The sequence below is a fragment of the Salmo trutta genome, chromosome 7 (assembly GCF_901001165.1).
Source record: "Salmo trutta chromosome 7, fSalTru1.1, whole genome shotgun sequence".
NCBI classification, from domain to species: Eukaryota; Metazoa; Chordata; class Actinopteri; order Salmoniformes; family Salmonidae; genus Salmo; species Salmo trutta.
The window spans coordinates 20,437,519-20,461,566 of record NC_042963.1 but is presented as its reverse complement, the minus strand read 5'-3'; the positions used below and the strand labels follow the sequence as shown (position 1 = coordinate 20,461,566).

General features: G+C 43.2%; 1 protein-coding gene across 17 annotated transcripts in view; it reads left to right on the top strand.

Moving 5' to 3' along the window:
- The window catches only part of map1ab (microtubule-associated protein 1Ab), a 74,666-nt gene that overhangs the window by 6,929 nt on the left and 43,689 nt on the right, over positions 1-24,048 (top strand). For all 17 annotated transcript variants that reach the window (XM_029758330.1, XM_029758328.1, XM_029758327.1 and 14 more), the window contains exon 2: positions 4,254-4,355. In XM_029758330.1, coding sequence (XP_029614190.1) covers positions 4,254-4,355 — 102 coding nt within the window. The remainder of the gene's footprint in view (positions 1-4,253; positions 4,356-24,048) is intronic.

Genomic DNA, 24,048 nt, shown 5'->3' with positions numbered 1-24,048 from the left:
TTCTTGTCCTGCTAAGCATTCAAAATTTATTTTTTGGTGCCAGGGATTTTGATTTTGATTTTTATTTGGATCTCTTTTAGTCCCCATTTGGACTAATCTTCCAAGAGTCCTTAAACATTAAAATACAATTTATAATACGAACACATTTCCACATATAACACACTATTACAAACAGGGAAAATGTATGGGAAAATGGGAAATGCCAGAGAAAATGTATGGAGTAAAAAGTACATACTTTTTTTTAGGAATGTAGTGAAGTAGAGGTAAAGTTGTCAAAAATATAAATAGTAAAATACACATACCCCAAAAAACTACTTTAGTAATACTTTAAAGTATTTTTACTTAAGTACTTTATACCACTGAGCTTGAAACCCTAGGCCTATATATATTGTCTATTTTTGATTGAATCCTCTGCTGAATAACAACCTTGATGATATATGATTGATGAAGTATGGTTACATTTCATTTGCACTGTTGAACCTGTCCTTTGGAATGACTTTGATAGCAACAGTGAATCTATTAAGTGGAGAGTTCTCAGCAATCATTCTCATGACTGCACATTGGTAATAGTCAGTGACAAATACAGTATCAAAGCTAAGCAGGGTTTGGTTAAAAGCCTGGATGAGAGACCAAAGGGCAGGGCCGGTCCTAGCCGTTCCGCGGCCCTAGGCGAGACCAAAAAAATATGCCCTGCAACACTAGAATAGTCCTAGTAAGCAAAATGACGTTGAAAACATGTCTAAAATATGTATTTTCCTGACGTTTACGTTAGGTTCAATTTAGGTTCTGAATGGTCTGGAAAGGACCAATAAAAGACGATCAAAAAACGTTGACTCGTGCTGGGGTATAGCCTACTATATCTGCCTGCAATGGAATTTTATGAATGCCCATCCATGTGGTAGGCCCACCATTTGGAAAACAGGCCGTTGCATTGGCTTTATTAGTCCTGATTCCTGATTAATCAATTTGGCTAATTAAGCTCTGAATCTCAGTTACCCAACTTTATTAGGAGTTATCCTGAGCCTATTTGAAATGTGTTAACACAGTGGGAAATGCAGAAGTACTTTCCTTTTCACTATGATCAGCTGGTCAAAAATTGACAGATACAAACTTGAAATCACTGATCATGACAATTGGGTGAAACTCCTGGACAACAGTTGTGATTGATTGTCCATTCCATATTGTAGATTTTACTTTGATCTGTCCTGTTTTTAGGATATGTTGTTTGTTAACACGACAGTGCATTTTTTATTTGACTGTGCGCCATTTAGATTAGGCTATTTGATCTGAGAAACCTGCATGATGTAAGAAGTGTCCTTGTAGGCTACAGAAAAGGCCACGTAGTCTTTCTTTTATTTTTTTCTCCCCAATTTCATGGTGTCCAATTGGTAGTTACAGTCTTGTCTCATCGCTGCAACTCCCGTACGTACTCGGGAGAGGCAAAGGTCAAGAGCCGTGCATCCTCCGAAACACAACCCAACCAAGCCGCACTGCTTCTTGACACAATGCCCACTTAACCCGGAAGCCAGCCACACCAATGTGTTGGAGGAAACACCGTACACCTGGCGACCGTGTCAGCAGGACAAGGACATCCCTGCCGGCCAAACCCTCCACTAACCCAGACGACGCTGGGCCAATTGTGCGCCACCCCATGGGTCTCCCAGTCGCGACAGAGTCTGGACTCGAACCCAGAATCTCTAGTGGCACAGCTAGCACTGTGATGCAGTGCCTTAGACCACTGCACCACTCGGGAGGCCCCACATACTCTTTCTATCATATCCTATATCTGTTACATGATTTATGTTATATGATGTTTTTGATGGAACGCTGGTGGAGCGCCGCAGCGATGCATCTCTCCAACAGCACCCTGGAGAGGCACGCTGTCAATGGACAAGCAAAATATTTTGCGCCCCTGCCTTCGACAAAGTGGGCACTGCTTATCACAGGGCGGCATCGACGCTCACCTAAAAATACCTTATGCCACTGGTTGAGGGAATTTGTACTTGTTTTGGGGCCGAATTATGCAAGGTTTTATGTGTTGTTTTTAGAGGTGCGTCTTGGTCAGTTTAGCTCAGAAAATGGCGCCCTTGTAAGTCTGCCACCACAGGAGGCCACCTAATCCTGACTAATGTGCAGGCCGGTCGTGCCGAAGGGATAGCTGTAGGTAGATCGACTCTCCAGTAGGAGGTGTTTCCCAGCATATTGTTTTTTTCTTATAGTGGATATTACGTTGAAGATTTGACATTGTTTCAAAGGTACAAATTCAACATATTTTATACAAGGGTTGTCTATGTTGAAAATTGGTTACCATGATGACATAATCCCGTGGTTAAAATGTTATCCTGAAAACAACAGTTGATCACTTTTTTCAAATCCAATGTATTTTCCACATAGATTCCACGTCACAATACTGTACATTGACAAATTACGTATAAACAACGTTGATTTAACCAGTTTGTGCCCAGTGAGGAGTCAGGTATTGAAAGATGGTTACACACTATCTTATCTCACCTTCCACCAGTCCAGGAAATCAAAACCAATGATTTATATATACAATAGATGACTGACAGGGGGCGAAGTTTCAAAGCCACCACTCCTCCATCGTGGCACCATTGTAAAATATATTTTGGAAGCTATATAAAATGTACTAATGTCTACATTTGTTTTTGTCACATTTATTTTCTATTACGGACACCATTATGCATACTTTTAAATTATATTATGTGATCTAAACATACATATAATAATAATAATTTCTTTAAAGTAACATTTTGTAGAAAGTACTATTGTTACTGTCCCCACTACAATAACAAAAATATTTGAATACATGTTATTTTGTCCTTCTTCTGGGGAATGCCAATATGGCCGACCAGTGGCTTCAAAGCCTTTCATTGGTCAATTGGCCAATTCATCAGCAATCCAGTGTCAAAAGATGTCAAATTGTCTGTCATAATGACGGATGTCATTGTCACCTCTTTGTGAAGTGTTTTGTCAGTCCAAACACAAAATACCTAAATGAGCGAGGAGCATTGAGTCCTTTACCAGAATTAGCATCAGTGACACAGCATTTCAGAGAATAGACCACAGTCGTCTGCAGTGGGGGAAGGAACATTTCTCTCTCTCTCTCAGTGACGCAAAACAGAACCTGGGAAAAAAACGACCTAACTTATATACAGAGTACAGTCATCATATTATTTTTGAGACATGGGGAGATATGAAGCAGAGGATGAGGGGGTGGATGAAAGTAAATTATATTAATCTCCTATCCCAGACTCCTTTCCCTACCAGTGAATAGGATCAGAGACAGGCTTCTCCTGCGGTTTATGCCCTGTTGAATGAGATCTGACGCAGGTTTCTCTCTGAACTTCAGAGAATCTTAGCCTGAATCCGATCTGACAAAGGCTCTCCCTAGTGTGGGGTGGAATGAGGATGTTGACGGGAACGTTATTGAGAATCGGTTTGGCTTGTACTGAACTCACTGCTCTTCATCAGTGTGCCTGTTCTGGTAACACTTTAGTTTGAATCCACACAGAATGAGTTATGATGCAGTTCTAATGTATTGTAAGGCTTGTCATAAGCATATGACACCTTATGTCATGTTATTGTGATGTCATAATTATCTAAGAAAAATTGTAAATCAGATTCTTTTTTTGTTGTTGTTGAGGAAAACTGTTCCTTAACTAAATTAGAATAGGTTCTAGTCCAGTACGTTCATAAAAGATACATAGATAGAAAACATCGTGTTTGTCTGGACCAACTTTTATTCATTCCAATTAGATACAGTATCAGTCAGGGTTAAATTAGGTTTTGGAGAAATAAAGTCTCTCATGAAATGGAGAGGAAAAAATCACACTGAAATATAAAAAATATGAAGGTTACAGAGATTTCAGAGACGTTGATTGTTTTCATATTTCCTTGCCTTTCTACCCCTGTGCCCTTGCTCAGTCCTCTCATACATTTTTTAATGCTATAAGGATCTGCAGTTAATAAGAAATCCATTAAAGGGGAAGTTTCATATTTTATAAATTAATGTTATATGGTTCTTAGCCCTGCATGTAGTCTATGGGCCACTATTGTACGGTTGCCCCTATCCCTTCCACTGAAGTTAGTAGTGGCTGTTTAAAGAAGCTATGGTTTCTTCTGACCCATAGACTACTGTCAGGGTAAGGAACTTATAACAGTAAGGTCTAAAATACAGAACTTATCCTTTAATGTAACATATTTTGCCCTCTTGTTCTGTGTTGTTTCACCAGGGATTCGCTCCTGGGACATCAGCCTCAAGTCATGTGACCTGGACCAGCAGCTGCAGCTATTTGTGACGCGCCACTCCGCCCAGTTCTCTGCAGAGGTCAGAGGTCAGTCAAACCTGGGTCGTGTGACATCACACACCACGGCATTGGAATATATAGGCCCTATTCAAACTAGCCTGGTCCCAGATCTGTTTGTGCTATCTTGCCACCTCCTGTCTTTGTCACGCCAAACAATGGCCATGACATAGGAGTTGGCAAGATAGCACAAACAGATCTGGGACCAGGCCATGTTCTAACACCAATTGACAAGAATTCATGTTCAAATAAATAAGATGATACTTCATTATTACTTCATTAATAGGTAGAGTACACAGAGATCCTATTAAATGAAGTTGTAATATATAATTATATCAGGACCTTGCACAAACCTGTTGGGGGGGGGGGGTGTTATCAAACAAAACAAATCCTGAAACCATGCTCCATGCTCACGGACATGTTGACCAATCAATAGGCTACAAGAAGAGGGCAGAGCAGCACAAACCGATGAGTAAAGTATTTTGCTAAATTATTTTGAACTGAAATAAATGCTGCACTTAGTAACAAGGACTTACACAATTCCAGTCAAAAGAGAAGATAGTCAGAAATAAATGTAGCCTACATTACTATATCCAGCTCCAGTTGTTGCCACTCTCATGTATCCCATGTATCCCAAACTTTGACCCGTAACCCCTTAAAAAGGAGTGCTACAAAACTTGCGACCCCTCGCGCACGCACAAGCATGTGTGCACACGCGAACACGCACGCACAATCACTGTGCAAATATACCCTGTCATTACAGCCAAAAACAGTGGATTTCCGAAACGTAGGCCTACTCTTTTGCCAGGCAAAACTTGAGGAAAACAAGTTCTTTCTGGTCACTGATCTGGTTATGCGTGCCCGCCTTTCCGCGCCAATGCTGATGACTGTTCATTGGTCATCAATCAAGATGCACCACTTTTTTGGTTTCGATGGCTTAGATGAGAATTTAGCGACGACTTTAGCGACGACGGTTCAGAACAACAACGACAACAACAAAAAGTATACATTTTTGGGGTTATTATACTACCACCGAAAAATACATTTTGGAGATTGGAAACCCAATGTGTGCACGAGCCTGAATTCTATGGTACGGTAATAGTACTCTGGTGCAAGGCGAGGTGACTGACGAGGTACTCTATGAAGACTTGGGTCCTGTTCAAATGCTTTTGAAAAACATCCTTCCAACCTCACTTCCTTCAGGGCCTCACTGATCTATAAACGATTAGCGATACGAGAACAAAGAGATACGAGACGTTTATAGCATCCCCCTATTGCTTTCACCAATCCAGCCTTTTTCAGGTCCGTGATGAAATAAAATGAGGATGGAGGTAAGGATGCATTTCTTTAATGTTGGGACAAGTCTATTACCTCATTCACCTTGGACATTAGATGTCATCACTGTACCTGTTGCCTAGGAATAATGATAGTAATCTTTACTTACTTACCCAAGTCTTCATAGAGTACCTCGCCAGTCACAATACAACTCGGTCCTTTGTCACATAAAATGAGCTGTTAAACACAATACTAAGATGGCCAGGGTTTGAGACTGCAATTTGAATTCATTGCATTGAAGATGAGCCCCACTTTGCCACAGTAGACATGTTATCAACACACCAACATTTCTTAGTCCTGTGATGGTGATGAACATTTCTGCATGGTATCCAGGGGCTTGACTGCCATCCCATAGCCTCCACGTTCTTCATTGCTTTATCTTTTGGGGCGGCGGGTAGCTTAGTGGTTAGAGCGTTGGGCCAATAACTGAAAGGTTGCTGGATCGAATCCCCGAGCTGACAAGGTAAAAAAAAATATGTCGTTCTGCCCCTGAACAAGGCAGTTACCTCACTGTTCCCTGGTAGGCTGTCACTGTGAATAAGAATTTGTTCTTAACTGACTTGCCTTGTTAAATAAAGGTTAGATAAAAAATATATATAATCACCATGGTTATTATTATTGGGGAGCTGTGTCAGGAGCAGGGATACTGCAGAGTCAGGTTTTAGAGAGAGAGAGATATGGGGGAGGAGGGTAAATTCCCTGCCAGGTCAGGGACTTGCAGGTAGCTTGAGAGCACACACACTAACTACAGGCTAGATTATTACACTGCACCGACAGTAAGTGCTGAGCCGTATCAGAGCAAGCGGAAATGACACAGCATTTTTCGAGAGGATAAACATCCAGAGAATGTTCTATCGTAAAAGAATGCTTCTTTTTTTTTATAGTGGTGTAACGTTTTATTCGGTTTCATCCATTCTGCGTTTCCAGGTCGCTTCAAGGTGTCGAAAGCGTTGGTATGCTTACCAAATAAACACAGACATTGTTCTGCATAAAGCCATCTGCTCTAGCAGTCACCTTGTGTACTGCTTGTGTGGGCAGCTTTGATCTAAAGTCAATCTATACTTAGTGATCTAGTATCCGAGGACCATTGCTCTTAAGAATCTCATAACAATGTGGATATGTAATGTAATTGAATGTGAATAAAAAAAAAGATCTGGTTTAAGCCCAAGGGAACAATGAAAGGTTTTACAAGCCCTTTAGCAGTAATTTACTTCAATGGAAGCGGCAAACTGGACTGGAGTGGTGTTACGAACCGGCTCAGAGTTCGCAACAAAAGGGAGACAACGTGGAGACAAGGAGTATCAAAAATATATATTTATTAGATACCATAACTAGCACAACCAAAAACAAGGTGTCTGCATGGAGAGAGTCTCCTCAATGACTGTGGAAGAGGTGTCTTTATCCTGGGACACACCCGAGCCCAGGTGTTTCCCATCAAGCTGACGACCCTTCCAACTCCGCCCACTGGCATCCTAATAAGGAACAAGAGCAAAGAGAGAAAATACAGCAGACAGAGCGGGAGGGTCGTCACAAGTGGTGATGAGATAATGGACCGTGCCGTCATCTCTCACTACTTTTTCTTTGACATTCAAACAACAGCTCGGTTTTCCACTTAACTCTGACTTAGGTTTCATCGATTCATGCTCTTTGCAGAAACTGAATGAATGCAGAAGAGTCAGAACATACATCACATCCAATGGCTTTGTGCCGTTGCTCACGTCAATAGTTATGGGTTTCTTCTGTCAACGCTGAGGTTTGAAACACTAGTACAATAAAGGGTTGAAAAAGTGTGTTCGTAACCTAGCTTGTGGTTTTCATTTGAGACCACCTCCGCATTACTTCACGTCTGCATGCTGGTCCTCCAGGCAGAAAGGGGGGTGAGCGAGGCCACCGTTCCCAGCCAAGGGCACTCGAGAGCGGGATCAGATTGTGCCGACTCTGGGCTTTGTGGTGGAGACAAAGGGACTGCTGGTTCTCTGAGGCAGCTCAGGTTGAGTGGGGCTGGGGCTGCTTAGGAGGGCCGGGGATGGCTGGGATGGGGGGGGGGGGGGGGGTAGAGAGGAGGGCTGGGGCTGGGGCTATCAATTGCACTCCTCTGTTCAGCATGAGATAGGCTACAATGCAGATCAATGGCACTGAATGATGAGGGGAATTCAATGCCTGCATTGCAGAAAAAGATAATGGGATCATGTTGCTCAAAGTCGATGGAAAGACATAACTAGGTCCTGGAGCAAGCTCAATGGAGAATCTCCATGGAAAATATTTCTGGTTCCAGGAAGCTTAATCTGTGTCCGGGAAACCTCCCCCCCAATGTCCACATCCACAAAGTGAAAGACAGTTTTAGCATCGTCTAGCATGACACAGCCTAAGACTGAGGAAAACCTATGGAAACTGTGTTGTAATTAATGCTGTGCAACAATACACTGAGTGCACAAAACATTAGGAACACCTGCTCTTCCATGACATACACTGAGTGTACAAAACATTCCATGACATAGACAGACCAGGTGAATCCAGGTGAAAGCTATGATCCCTTATTGAGGTCACCTGTTAAATCCACTTCAATCAATCAGTGTGCATGAAGGAGAGACAGGTTAAAGAAGGATTTTTAAGCCTTGAGAGAATTGAGACATGGATTGTGTATGTGTGCCATTCAGAGCGTGAATGGGCAAGACAACATATTTAAGTGCCTTTTAACGGGGTATGGTATTAGGTGTCAGGCGCACCGGTTTGAGTGCGTCAAGAACTGCAACGCTGCTGAGTTTTTCCCGCTCAACAGTTTCCTGTGTGTATTGAGAATAATCCATCACCCAAATGACATCCAGCCAACTTGACAACAGTGTGAAGCATTGGAGTCAACATGGGCCAGCATCCCTGTGGAACTCTTGACACCTTGTAGAGTCCATGCCCCGATGAATTGAGGCTCTTCTGCGGGCAAAAGGGGGTGCAACTCAATTTTAGGAAGGTGTTCCTAATGTTTTGTACACTCAGTGTATGTGACTCCTGTTGTCAGCCGTGTGGCCTTGAAGCCTTAAGCCTTTTGAAACTGTGTGTCATTCATGTGTCTCTTTGAAGTCTGTTTTCTTTATTTCATCAAAATGTTTCATTTGTTCCATAAAGGCTCACCCGGGAACATCCCAAGTGGCACCCTATTCCCTATAGGGCTCTGGTCAAAGGTAGTGCCCCATAACCCTTACCTTAACCATTTTAAACGGGATCCTTGGGACATCCGAACTCTGAGGTCACCCCATTGAAGTTTAAAATGGTTAAGGTTAGGTAAGGGTTATGGTAAGGGTAGGAGTTAAGGTTAGGGTTTAGTGTAGGGACATCCCAAGGAACCCTTATTGCACCAACCTTTCCACTGTCTGGTCCTTTAGTGCAGTCTTCCTGACTGACTTCTTCAATACTGTACGTTACTTAAATGAGCTTGGATTTTGAGTTTGCACACTCAGGTGTCGGATGGTAGAAGTGCAGCAGTGAACACCCACGATTCGCCTCCTCAGTTGTAAAGGGTGTCTGCAGCGTATTTTGTGCCAGTCTGCATTTTCTACATTTTGCTCCATCCTTTTATTCATTTTGTCATCTGTACTTGACACAAACAATGAACATATTCACACACAGTATCACGGGTGTGTATCATACACGCACGCGCTCACACACTCACACACTTTCTCCCTCCCACTGACGGACCTAAAAATGATTTGCCCGCAGTGATGTGCATTATCCTTTCTGGTGGTCTCTAACACATCCCCTCTAACACCCAGCAGAGAAGCAAGGCATGAGGCATGGATTACCGTCAGCAATTTACTCTGATGAAGTCCTTCTAGGCTTAGTTAAGTCAGCGATACACACGGAGGTGTGTAGGCTGAACCTCACACGGGGAGTATCGATGGTGCTCACTGGGTTCCCATCAACAGAAATGGCTCAATTTCCACCAAAACTATCAAACAAAACAACTATTCTATCCTTCAACTGTTGTGTTTTTCCCGATCATTTTATTCTCAGTCAGTAATGGTACAAACAGACAGAGTCTGCATCCCAAATAGCACCCTATTCCCTATGAAGGGCATAACTTTTGACCAGTGCACTATAAAGGGAACATGGTACCATTTGGGAAGCAGCCTGTTACTTCTTCCCAAAACACAGAGATCATTCAGTGTTAATTGGGGCTAGGTGCAGTGGACTATGGGAAATGAGGGCGGATGTGGGCTTCAATGCCCAAAAGGCCTATGGGGTACTTTGTAGTGAGGCTGTTTATTATTTCTGTGAAAGGGGGATATGGGAGGAAAGCAAGAGAGCGGGGCGATCGTAAGCAGCAGTAATCGCCATATAGATCTTCCTCCCCAACACGATCCACAGGTGGAGAGGAGGAGGAGGCGAGATGACCTGGGATAGTGTGTGTGTTTGCCAGATACGGTAAGCCACAATCAGATGGATTCATATGAGACAGTAATGCTCTGTAAAATGAATTAGATCATTAGATGAGAAGGTTCCAGAATGATAACACAGAACATAGGATATTAAATAAAATATATTTTACTTGTATGCTCCATTCTTTGTCTTACGTTGGTACAACAAGAAGACAAAATGTCAGAAAACTCACTGCACAATATCCCTTCCAATTCAATAATTTAAAAAAAGATAATATGCAAGCCATTTTAGTACAGTGCTGCCAAAATTAACCTCTTAAAAATGTATGTGAAAATTCATACATTGTGTGACATGACAAAGGCTAGAGGGGGCCTGAGGGTAGGGGGCCTGAGGGTAGGGGGCCTGAGGGTAGTGGGTAGATGATCATTAATAAGATCCCAGGGTCAATGGTTACAATTTTCTTAGTTGCATCCATGTTCCTCTTCAGCCAGGTTACCATGGTGACACCTCATTGACCCTGACCTCTGGGGGTGGCAGATGAAAGGGTAGCCCTTTGCACTTGTACCCATATACAGGTGGAAAATTGCAGATTTGGACACTGATAAATGCCTTAATTGGAACACAGTGGCTGTACAGTAACACGCTATACATAACGTCAGAGCTCACCCACTGGGCACAGATGTCAAGTAAACGTCTATTCCACGTTAGTTGAACATAATTTCATTGAAATTACTTGGAAACAACGTTGATTCAACCCGTGTGTGCCCAGTAACATGCTATACACGACGTCAGAGCTCTGAATGGGTTTTGATTTACAGCCGTTCTGAACTTGAGGACGGTGCACAACAATAAGTTGCATTTTTTTGTTGTCTGAGTGAGGGAAATGATGTAAATTACTAGGATCTATGTATTTTGAAAAGATGAGACATTAAGGATTATAATAAATACCTATTTGATGTCATACAAGCAAGCCAAACACGTGAGCCAAACACCCAAATCATACAACTCATTATTAATATACAGTGTCAACATTTATGATCACTGTCACGCTGGTATAAATGATTCGGGAAACAGGCGAAGGAATGCGTGATAGGGTTTTTTATTTAGCCCACATTACGGCGTGCCGTGTAAAGGCACGGAAACGAGGACCAAACAAACACGTGCATAAAACACAGGGTTGAAACCCAAACAAAAGAGCGAGGAGTACCTCGAATATATAACACTAGCGCACAATGATTAACACACGGGACGAGACCCGTAATCATCTGCGCAGTCCACAAGGGCACGAAAGCCCAAAACACACAGCACAGGTACTCACACACAGCACAGGTACTCACACACAGCACAGGTACTCACACGCACCAACGGACATTGTAACAATAATCAACAGCACCGTGGTGAACAAAGGGCAGATAAATACAAATACAATCAGTGTGAATAGGGGCCAGGTGGGCGCAATGAAAGTTCCGGAGGGATCCGTGACAAACACTATGTTTGATGTACAGTTACAAGATGACATGGCATTATACCCTGGGTTATCCTGAACAGAACGAGCCTGTGTTGTATTTTGAAGAAAAATTGCTGTGGACCATGCATCTGAATGCTCTCATGACTCCATTCTATGCGCACCAAAATTACGATCTGCTTCTCTGAAATGTCATTGTGAAAGCCTAATTACTGGCAGATCGTATTTTATCATCTAGCTAGTCATGTTGGCAATAGAACAAGCTTTCAAATTATGCCAACCTGACCCAGATTGGGATTTATTTGCGTAAACAACAGTAATTGTGTAAAGGCGGGGATGCAGAGCTGTGTTCCAAAACAACTACACGTGTTCTCTAGTTCCTCAATGGCACAGCTACGAGAGCTCAAAAAAGAACCTTATAGTTGGAGACTCTTTGAGTCATAAAAGTGCATTGAAATTACTTCGGAACTGTGCGCACACTTTGGAAAGGGGTGTGCAATTTTATGGTCTTGTGCTGCATCTACCCCAAATGTCCATGTTACTGAGTATTTTCAGATTTTGTTATCAACAAATGCGGCAAAAAGTACAGTAAATACAAAAAGCACATAAAATCAACAGTGTAATGTTCGGTTTCAGTCTTGTTTCAGATGAACTGTTTTGTCCTCACCTTTAGTCTAATAATGTTCCCATGATCTCCAAACTGTTCCTTTTTAACTACTACCATGGTTATTCATATGCTTTCTATGTTTCTTTTGTAAGAAACGTTTAAATGTAGACCTTTCATTGCGTTGATCACTTTGGAAGTTGCTCGATCTTGAAAACCTTTTCCGCTCTCAAAGTTGCAATGTATTGATTTAGCGAAGTAAACAAAGCACAACCGTTTTAACAGTGAAAAGAATGCGTGTAGACCTACAGTACCAGTCAAAAGTTGAGACCTACTCATTCAAGGGTTTTTCTTTATTTTGTCTATTTTCTACATTGTAGAATAATAGTGAAGCCATCAAAACTATGAAATAACACAAAAAGTTTTAAACAAATCAAAATATATTTTAGATTCTTCAAAGTAGCCACCCTTTGCCTTGATTGCATCTTTGCACACTCTTGGCATTCTCTCAACCAGCTTCATGAGGTAGTCACTTGGAATGCATTTCAATTAACAGGTGTGCCTTGTTAAAAGTTAATTTGTGGAATTTCTTTCCTTCTTAATGCGTTTGAACAAATCAGTTCTTTTGTGACAAGGTAAGGGTGGTATAGAGAAGATAGCCCTATTTGGTAGAAGACCAAGTCCATTTTATGGCAAGAACAGCTCAAATAAGCGAATAGAAATGACAGTCCATCATTACCTGATGACATGAAGGTCAGTCAATTCAGAAAATTGTGCAGTCGCAAAAACCATCAAGCGCTATGATGAAACTGGCTCTCATGAGGACCGCCACAGGAAAGGAAGACCCAGAGTTACCTCTGCTGCAGAGGATAAGTTCATTAGAGTTAACTGCATCTCAGATCGCAGCCCAAATAAATGCTTCACAGAGTTCAAGTAACAGACACATCTCAACATCAACTGTTCAGAGGAGACTGTGTGAATCAGGCCTTCATGGTCGAATTGCTGCAAAGAAACCACTACTAAAGGACACCAATAATAATAAGAGACTTGCTTTGGCCAAGAAACACCAGCAATGGTCTGATGAATCCAAATTACAGATTTTTGGTTCCAACTGCCGTGTCTTTGTGAGACGCAGAGTAGGTGAACGGATGATCTCCGCATGTGTGGTTCCAACCGTGAAACATGGAGGAGGTGTGATGGTGCTTTGCTGGTGACACTGTCTGTCACCACTTAACCAGCATGGCTACCACAGCATTCTGTAGCAATACATTATTCCATCTGGTTTGTGCTTAGTGGGACTCATTTGTTTTTCAACAGGACAATGGCCCAAAACACACCTCCAGGTTGTGTAATGGTTATTTGACCAAGGAGAGTGATGGAGTGCTGCATCAGATGACCTGGCCTCCACAATCATCTGACCTCAACCCAATTGAGATTATTTGGGATGAGTTGGACCACAGAGTGAAGGAAAAGCAGCCAACAAGTGCTCAGCATATATGGGAACTTCTTCAAGACTGTTGGAAAAGCATTCATCATGAAGCTGGTTGAGAGAATGCCAAGTGTGCAAGGTTGTCATTGAGGCAAAGGATAACTACTTTGAAGACTTTTTAGCTTACTACATGATTCCATATGTGTTATTTCATAGTTTTAATGTCTTCACTATTATTCTACAATGTAGAAAACAGTAAAAATAAAGAACAACCCTTGAATAAGTAGTTGTCCAAACTTTTGACTGGTACTGTATGTTCACTTAACCAAGTTACAATTTTACTGCAAAAGCTACTGATTGCAATATGCATAGCATAGCAGTGCACAGATATAAGCCTTTATACAACGGGTGGGTCTAATCCTGATTGGTTAAAACCGCATTTCAGTCAGTGTCTATGCCACAACTTACCACCGGCTAAATATATAGACATTAAAATACCCATTTACTCTGTTCCATCTGACTGTGCAATCCACTGTCTCATCAGCCCAGCCAGGCACTTTATAAACTTGATATCTACTATAAAAAGCATCTAGATATTATCTTACATTTCTTTTAGACAAACATTTAGTTTTCAACAGCGACGATTTGTATAATCCTTGCTGTCTCCAACATTTGCAACATTGTTTCAATATTCAAATTCGATCTCCATCTGTCCCATAGTAATGAACGTGTCGGGAGTCGGGTCAAGACAGACAGCGTTTCTCAGCCAATAGAGATCATGAATCAGCTGGCATCATTTTTACAGATATACAAAGAAACGCCAATTGAAACAAAACAAAGTGCAGCCAGTTTGGAGTCTTTCCAGCTTCAATTTGAAGTTAATGTGTTGGCTGTGTTGTTGGCTAGCTCCTCTGAACAACATTGTCCTGACGAGTGAGCACATTTTCTATGCCAGCCAGTATGGCAATGGAACATTTAGTTTAAACGACTGGGTCGCGTCCATAGATACAGAACTGTAATGAACACGATGGGAGACAGAGAGCTGGTTTCAAGCGCAGGGCGCAGCAGGTGTTTATTGTAAAGGACCACAGGAGGAGGAAGGTAGCTGGGTCCAGGGGCAGGCAGAAGGTCATACACAGGAGGAGGCAGGTAGCTGGGTCCAGGGCCAGGCAGAAGGTCATACACAGGAGGAGGCAGGTAGCTGGGTCCAGGGGCAGGCAGAAGGTCATACACAGGGGATCCAAAAGGGCAACAGTACAGGCAGGGAAAAGGCTAGTAACGTAGTCCAGGAGATCAGGCAACAGGTTGATAACAGGAAATCCGATAGGCTAAGGTACAGGCAGGGAATAGGTGTCGTTAGTGAGGCAGGCAAAAACTATCATACACAGGAGGGTTACATTATGGGAAACCCAGCGCTCCGACTAGAGGTGTGTCACAAAACAAACAATACCTCACAATGATGGGGTGCAAAGAACTGAACTAAATAGTGTGTGATAATGACATTGGTGTGTGATCAGAATTCAGGTGATTGGGATCTGGAGAGTGAGCTGCGTTCAGGGGATCTATGTGTTTGAGAGCGTGAGCTGGAAAGTGAGCTGTGTTCAGGGGGATCTACGTTTTGAGAGTGTGAGTTGGAAGCAGACGTTACAAGAACAAAGCAACCCTTGATTTGTGTCGGGACTATATCTTGTGGAAAAATGAAATAGTATGAATAAAGTCATGAAAATAATGGTTTTTAATACAATGCAAAGAATGTTTACGCTATTTTGAGTCCACTAGTACTGTTGTTCTAATATTGATACCGTTGCCGATATTACTATGGATTCCATACAGCTAATGGTTAGCCTGATTACAGTTACTTTACCTCTGTCACCAATCTTCATTACTGTCAAGAGTTTCTACCTTGCACCTTCCAATGTAAATCTTTAGAGCCCATCTTCCAACACACATTGTTGGAAATCAGATTGATAGACATGGATGGATTTTGATTGGGCCTAATCATGACAATTCTTCTGATTAAAAGATTTGTCCAAGTCCAATTTTCAAGGAAGCAATAGGGCCGGCAAACCGTGCCAATACATCCTCCAAACACTGGCTTCAAGGGCATTATCATTTTTACACAACGGGTTAACATATTCAAATAATGATTAACATATTTTTATTAAAAACCATTATTTTCATGAATTTATTCATACTATTTAATTCTTCCACAAGATATAGTCCCGACACAAATCTAGGGTTTCTTTGTTCTGTATCTATGGACAGCCGCAACAAATAATGCAATCGCATGTTAACAGTTTTGATAGCCTCCCATTTGAGTGCATAGGCTATAGCCAATGGTAGGAAGCCTATCAGCGCTTCACCCACCACCAGTGACAATTTTAGAATGTAAACCTTGGTGGGGCAAACTCCCCCCAAAAATGTATGTATGCCAGCAAAGCCACCACACAACACATGAATTACACCATAACGGTGACAAACCGTGCCCACAAACTGTTAGGGCCTACATAAAACTGTCCCAACTGCGGAGCTTTCTTTTCAACACCATGGAGTGAATCATTACCACTGCTACACCTGGCTATCAGCAGAGCCTTGTCTGGCAGCGAAACAGTTCATTCAGCCTCATTTACTGCCTTTAAAAAAAAAAATTGCTGATATGGTTGACTTGCTTAAACAAAACGTGGTTTCTACTGACAATTGAGATGTACAAACTATGGCATAAGGGAATGATGAGCAGATGAGGCAATCTGTAATTTTGATTAAGACATTAATGTGCGAGCGGGACATACTCAGTATAACTATTTAATCAGCACTTTTGAAATGTACAGCGACATAATTCAGAACATGGGCAATTCTTACAGTATTCTCCCTGTACACCAAGTCAGAACTGTAGGATAAATAAAGGGGGCATATAAGCAGACAATGAAAGGTCTTACAATATTTAATGACGTTTCTCTAAAACAGGCTATAGGCTACATGTGCACCACCAAGTCAGAACAGTAGGCTAAGTTATGAGGTGGAAAGGGACCAAATTATTAGGGTGAGGCACATGGGCTACTACCAGCTTACTACACAACATACACTTAGTATTACTTTCTTATTTCCCTGGCATATTACATTATTTATGCAGCAGCATACAAGACATTTTTGGACTCACCTTGTTGTGCTCACTTGAACAGGAAGGTGGCGCGGCGGTCCTCGTATGCAAATTTTGTCATCAAAGTCTGGCATTCTCTGGATTTATGGTGCTTTCAAGACAACTGGGAATTTGAAAAATAAACACAAGGTAGAATCATGTCAGTGATCTTCAGATCGGAGCTCTAGAAAGAGGCCCAAGTTCCCGACTTGGAATTCCATGCTGGATGACCATTCAAAACGCATTTTTACAGTCGGAGCTCATTTTTTCCCCGAGTTCCCAGTTGTCTTGAACTCACTAAAGTCTGAGATTTCCTAGTTTCCAGTTGTTTTGAAAGCGACAGAAGTGTAACGTAATACGGCGTGAGTCAGGAAGCAGGTGCAGAAGGTGAGTTTAACAATGAAATCATGCAGATGAACAGAACATGAGAAGCGTACAGAACGTGAGAGAAAACAATACTACCTAGTGACTGCTTTCTACTGAGGGCTAAATAAACAGGGAGTAATCAAGGCGATAATGATGACCAGGTGTGCGTAATGATAGGGAACAGGTGTGCGTAATGATGGGGAACAGGTGTGCGTAATGGTTGTTGCCAGGCCCGGTGGTTAGTAGACCAGCGACGTCAAGCGCTGGAGAGAGGGAGCGGGAGTAGGCGTGACAGTACACCCCCCCGACGCGCTGCTCCAGCCGCAGGATGACGCCGGCCAGGAGGATGGCCCCGAGGGTGAGGAGCGGGCCGGTCCGGATGGCGGAGATGGAAATCCGGATGATGTTTGGGTCCAGGATGGAGCCGACCCCCATGACGTCGGGAATCCAGGAGGCACATAACGGCATAGGCGGGGTTCCCTCAATGTCAAGGGGCGGCGGAGGGGTGTCGCGGGGGATGGCATCCACCAGGGGAACAGGAACAACCGGCCTGAGGAGGGAGACATGAAAGGATGGTGAGATCCGGTAGTTGGAGGGGAGTTGTAGACGATAAGTTCTCATTGACTCTCCAGACGACCTTGAAGGGCCAGACGTGATCACCAGGATGGAACACGGGAGCCTCACTGCGGTGGTGCAGAAACATTCTCAGCAACAAAAGAGTGATCAAATTAAGATCCTACATCTGTATGAAACCGATCGCATTAGGTGCGCTGTTTAGAGCAGTGTTTTCATACAAATTTCATTTTGGCAAATGTTTAAAAATAACGTTTTATTAGCCGCTTCATTACGACAGTTGCATGTTCAATAATAGGCTATATAGCCTGTTGACAGTAAAGCATTAAACACACTGAGAACCTGACTGCTGATAAACTGCCAATAGGTACTTATCACAGCAGGAGGCTGTTCCTTCTCTTGCTAGAACCTGCTGCGTACCGACCTGGTACCGACGATCCTGCATTTCTACTTGTAGAATGCTCGGCAGTGGCTGACAACTTGACTTTGCACCAATCAGAGAGCACGAACCTCCACGTGGGGGAGCCAACTGGAGTGACAAGAAAAATATAAAAAAGGGCTCTTTTTCCGGTCTAATCCACCCTTTTCATCAGAATTGTTCTAACTAAACAATAAAGCTGCATAATAAATCTTTTTTTTCAAGCCTTTACACCTTTTACGTCTAGCTAGGGAGTTTTGTGCTTCAAGAAGGATTTTTTTTCTTAGGTTTGATGTGCACTAGCTTATTAGTTAGCTAGTTAATGTGAACTTTCTAACTAAGCCAGGCAGTCACACACACACATCATAAGAAACGAATGGGGTGGTACGTGAAGCACAATGCACACAACAATACATACTTTACCGTGCTAGCTATCTGGCCACTGTTTTTGGAAAGTATTCAGACCCCTTGACGTTTTCCACATTTTTTTACGTTACAGCCTTATTCTAAAATGGATTAAAAGAAGAATAAAAAAAAATAATAATAATAATTTAAAAAAAAAAAATATATATATATATATACTGCTCAAAAAAAAGTCAATCACACTTCTGTGAAATCAAACTGTCCACTTAGCAACACTGATTGACAATACATTTCACATGCTGTTGTGCAAATGGAATAGACAACAGGTGGAAATTATAGGCAATAAGCAAGACACCCCCAATAAAGGAGTGGTTCAGCAGGTGGTGACCACAGACCACTTCTCAGTTCCTATGCTTCCTGGCTGATGTTTTGGTCACTTTTGAATGCTGGCGGTGCTTTCACTCTAGTGGTAGCATGAGACGGAGTCTACAACCCACACAAGTGGCTCAGGTAGTGCAGCTCATCCAGGATGGCACATCAATGCGAGCTGTGGCAAGAAGGTTTGCTGTGTCTGTCAGCGTAGTGTCCAGAGCATGGAGGCGCTACCAGGAGACAGGCCAGTACATCAGGAGACGTGGAGGAGGCCGTAGGAGGGCAACAACCCAGCAGCAGGACCGCTACCTCCGCCTTTGTGCAAGGAGGAGCAGGAGGAGCACTGCCAGAGCCCTGCAAAATGACCTCTAGCAGGCCACAAATGTGCATGTGTCTGCTCAAACGGTCAGAAACAGACTCCATGAGGGTGGTATGAGGGCCCGACGTCCACAGGTGGGGGTTGTGCTTACAGCCCAACACCGTGCAGGACGTTTGGCATTTGCCAGAGAACACCAAGATTGGCAAATTTGCCACTGGCGCCCTGTGCTCTTCACAGATGAAAGCAGGTTCACACTGAGCACGTGACAGACGTGACAGAGTCTGGAGACGCCGTGGAGAACGTTCTGCTGCCTGCAACATCCTCCAGCATGACTGGTTTGGTGGTGGGTCAGTCATGGTGTGGGGTGGCATTTCTTTGGGGGGCCGCACAGCCCTTCCATGTGCTCGCCAGAGGTAGCCTGACTGCCATTAGGTACCGAGATGAGATCCTCAGACCCCTTGTGAGACCATATGCTGGTGCGGTTGGCCCTGGGTTCCTCCTAATGCAAGACAATTCTAGACCTCATGTGGCTGGAGTGTGTCAGCAGTTCCTGCAAGAGGAAGGCATTGATGCTATGGACTGGCCCGCCCGTTCCCCAGACCTGAATCCAATTGAGCACATCTGGGACATCATGTCTCGCTCCATCCACCAACGCCACGTTGCACCACAGACTGTCCAGGAGTTGGCGGATGCTTTAGTCCAGGTCTGGGAGGAGATCACTCAGGAGATCACTCAGGGTGGTTGTTGTCCTTGATGATCTTTTTGGCCTTCCTGTGACATCGGGTGGTGTAGGTGTCCTGGAGGGCATGTAGTTTGCCCACGATGATGTGTTTTGCAGACCTCCCTACCCTCTGGAGAGCCTTACGGTTGTGGGCGGAGCAGTTGCCGTACCAGGCGGTGATACAGCACCGACAGAATGCTCTCGATTGTGCATCTGTTAAAGTTTGTGAGTGTTTTCGGTGACAAGTCAAATTTCATCAGCCTACTGAGGTTGAAGAGGCGCTGTTGCGCCTTCTTCACCATACTGTCTGTGTGGGTGGACCATTTCAGTTTATCCGTGATGTGTACGCCGAGGAACTTAAAACTTTCCACCTTCTCCACTACTGTCCCGTCAATGTGGATAGGGGGGTGCTCCCTCTGCTGTTTCCTGAAGTCCACAATCATCTCCTTTGTTTTGTTGACTTTGAGTGTGAGGTTATTTTCCTGACACAACACTCCGAGGGCCCTCACCTCCTCCCTGTAGGCCATCTTGTCGTTGTTGGTAATCAAGCCTACCACTGTAGTGTCGTCTGCAAACTTGATGATTGAGTTGGAGGCGTGCATGGCCACGCAGTCATGGGCGAACAGGGAGTACAGGAGAGGGCTGAGAACACACCCTTGTGGGGCCACAGTGTTGAGGATCAGCGGGGTGGAGATGTTGTTTCCTACCTTCACCACCTGGGGGCGGCCTGTCAGAAAGTCCAGGACCCAGTTGCACAGGGCAGGGTCGAGACACACACACAGGCACACACGCACTGCAAACGAGTCCATAAAAATAGCTATTATTTTAATGGAGGGTGAAGAGCTGTCAGCTTCCATTACATGTCAGTAGTCTCTAAACCAACAGAACATGGCCTTGCACTTGACTTCTCTTTTTCCACCTCCCTGCACATTGGGTTGACTTGTGCTCTCTAGGAAGCGTTTTTGCTCTACTACAGTGCCTTACAGCTAAGCAGGAGGTGAGAAAGAGTTTACAGGGCTACAGATTGAGAAAGGGAAGTCAAAATGAGATACACAGGAGTGCACACTGCAGGGAGAATCCAGTGAACATTGTAAAAGGCTGACATTAACTATGAGAATTAGGCTTATGCCGATAAATTATAGGCTGTGTTCAAAATTGCACCATATTCCCTACATAGTGCTACACTATGAAGGTAATAAGGTGCCACCCACTTTACAGAAAATAGGGTGCTATTTGGGAAATAGGCATATGCTACCGCACAGAAGTACTCAATGGCCCATAGTCACTAGCTACAGTACATCCAATCTGCTGCTGCTATGCTAATCCAATAGCAGTAAAATGCAGTGTCATCATGGTGGACTGACTGTCCGTTAATCCCATTTACCAGGCATATTAGTGCACGCTAACTCTCCTTATGGGAAGAGTGGTGTAATAAAATAGTCAACGTGTAATGTCGAGTCATATTTCAGAAATGTTGCTGGGGTCTCATTCTGTAGGTTTAATTTTCTTTCGCTGAGCTTTCACTGAAAATGTTTCAGAAAGAGCAATACATGGATAAACGTTTTTGCCAGGGTCCATTTTTCATGTTCAACTCTCGACAGTTGAAGTAGTCTCCCGGAGGTACAATATTCCTCCCAGTACCCACCCACAGAAATAGGTGGAGTGTTATCTGTTGTGAGGAACTGTAGAAAGAATATTGAGAATGGTGAGGTTTTGCAAGGTAAGAGTATTCTCTTTGGTGACAGATATTTAGCATTTCAGATTAAAGACTCAGACAGCGCTTGGGCACTGCGGGGTATGGATCCTTGTGATTTTACAATGTCTTGAGCCAGCAGGAGAGGGTGAGTTGATATCTTAGAAGCCCAGGAATGATCTTTGGTGCAGTGCTAATGGGCAATTACGGAGCATACTGTATCAGTTGTTTAAATATGTTCTACTCTTTTTAAATATTTCTCTTTTGTGTTAATTCCGTACAACATGAAAATCTACAAGACCCAAAAGCAGATTCATTTTATGTTTCATGTAGACGTCATACAGTTGTGGAACCTCACGAATGTATACAATGAATGGGGGGGAAAAAAACCCATGATTACAAATAGAGAATCAAAATGCTAAGAGTAAAAAGTGGCTTCAGGGGCACCTGGCGTGAGGGTCTGTGCTATCCTTGGGATGTCCCTACCCTAAACCTTAACCCTAACCCCTACCCTTACCCTAACCTTAACTCTTACCCTAACCTTAACCAATTTTAATTTCAACTTCAATGTGGTATGTACATCCCAAGGATCCCGGATAGCACAGACCCTGGCGTAAGAGCGCCATCTCTCCAAAATGGTGTGTGTGTATGTACTTGTGTGTGCGTGTGTGTGCACACATCATGCATTATTGAAGCAGATGTTCAATTATTCAAAACATTCATATTGATACCAGGGCCTGATATCACTGTAGTCTGGCTCAGAGAGAGAGAGAGAGATGGAGAAAGAAAATGGAGAAATACATAGAAAAAGGGGAGAAGGAAAGGTGAGAGGGAGGATAGATAGCGAGAGAGAGAGAGAGAGAGAGAGAGAGAGAGAGAGAGAGAGAGAGAGAGAGAGAGAGATAAAGCTTAGGTCAGAGTGACGACAACCATCTCATCATCCCATTGATCTCTCAGACCATTCCCACACCACACACATCAATGGTACCCTGGTGGGCCAAACAGAACCCAACCCTGTGTTGATGGGGGGCGTATCAGCCCTGGAAACATACTGTAACAGAACACAGTCCATGGCAGCACTAGCGGTTATGGGGGGGGGGGGGGGGCAGTGCCCCTGTGACAACAATTTTGGACCCCCTTGTGGCCCCCCTAAATGTGGAGTATGAAATCATTTTTACATAACTAATTTTTGCTATCGTTCTTTTTTTACATCCGTTACTAGACAGTGGCAACGCGAAACATGTTATTTTGCCTGCTAATGCCTGCAATGCAGTGAAGAAAACGATATGACAACAATAACGTCTAATGTAACTGGCCCCTCTAACAGTACAACTGGCCCCAGCTTGGCCCCCCCAGTTGAAATGGTCTAGAACCGCCACTGCAGGAATGTTTACTTTGGAGGTGTGTGTTAGGTGAGGTCTAAAAAGAGCACTGCTGAGCAGTGAAATGTAGCATACCTTGTGAGATGTAGGTGTTAAGTAGCCAGAGACGCTGATCTTGGGCCAGTTTTGCACTCCCTCCAATAATGGTTAGATTAGGATTGGGGAAGGGGAAGATGATCCTAGATCTGTACCTAGGGGAAACTTCACCCTAATACATTTACAAAAGAGATGCTAATGACAATGAGTTTTGGATGACCCTCAGAATTACACTGGTGCCACGTCTGACTCTGTAGCTGGCAATCTTTGGCTAAGTTCCAGATCGTCTGTAAATCAGTCATGCTGCACAAATTAATGATTTAATGCAACGTCATCTGCATTGCATATGGGCATCAAATTGCAAAATCATATGGCAAGAACAGCTCAAATAAGCAAAGAGAAACGACCGTCCATCATTACTTTAAGCCATGAAGGCCAGTCAATCTGGAACATTTCAAGACCTTTGAAATGTTGGTGTATTGATACACCATCCAAAGTGTAATAACTTCACCATGCTCAAAGTGATATTCAGTGTCTGACTTATTATTTTGTCACCCATTGGAAAACCTCCCTGGTCTTTGTGGTTAAATCTGGGTTTGAATTGCATTGCTCGACTGAGGGACCTTACATATAATTGTATGTGTGGGGTACAGAGATGAAGTAGTCATTCAAAAATCATGTTAAACATTATTATTGCACACAGAGTGACTCCATGCAACTTATTATGTGACTTGTTAAGCACATTTTTACTCCTGAAGTTATTTAGGCTTTCCATAACAAAGGGGTTGAATGCATATTCACTCAAGACATTTCAGCTTTTCATTTTTTATTCATTTGTAAAGATGTAATTCCATATTTGACATTATGGGCTATTGTGTGTAGGTCAGTGACACAGAATCTAAATGTAATAAATGTTACATTCAGGCTGTAACAACAAAATGTGGCAAAAGTCAAGTGGTGTGAATACTTTCTGAATTGCACATTATATATATTGTAGGATTTTCGTTTTTGGGATGAGTTGGTGGTGCGCACAGGGCCGAATTGTTGTCCCAGTCCGCCCCTGTCTTACTCACCAGAATGTTTTGTGCTTAGTCTTAGCAGTGGATGAGTTAAAGCTGGTGCAATATGTGAGTCGCATAG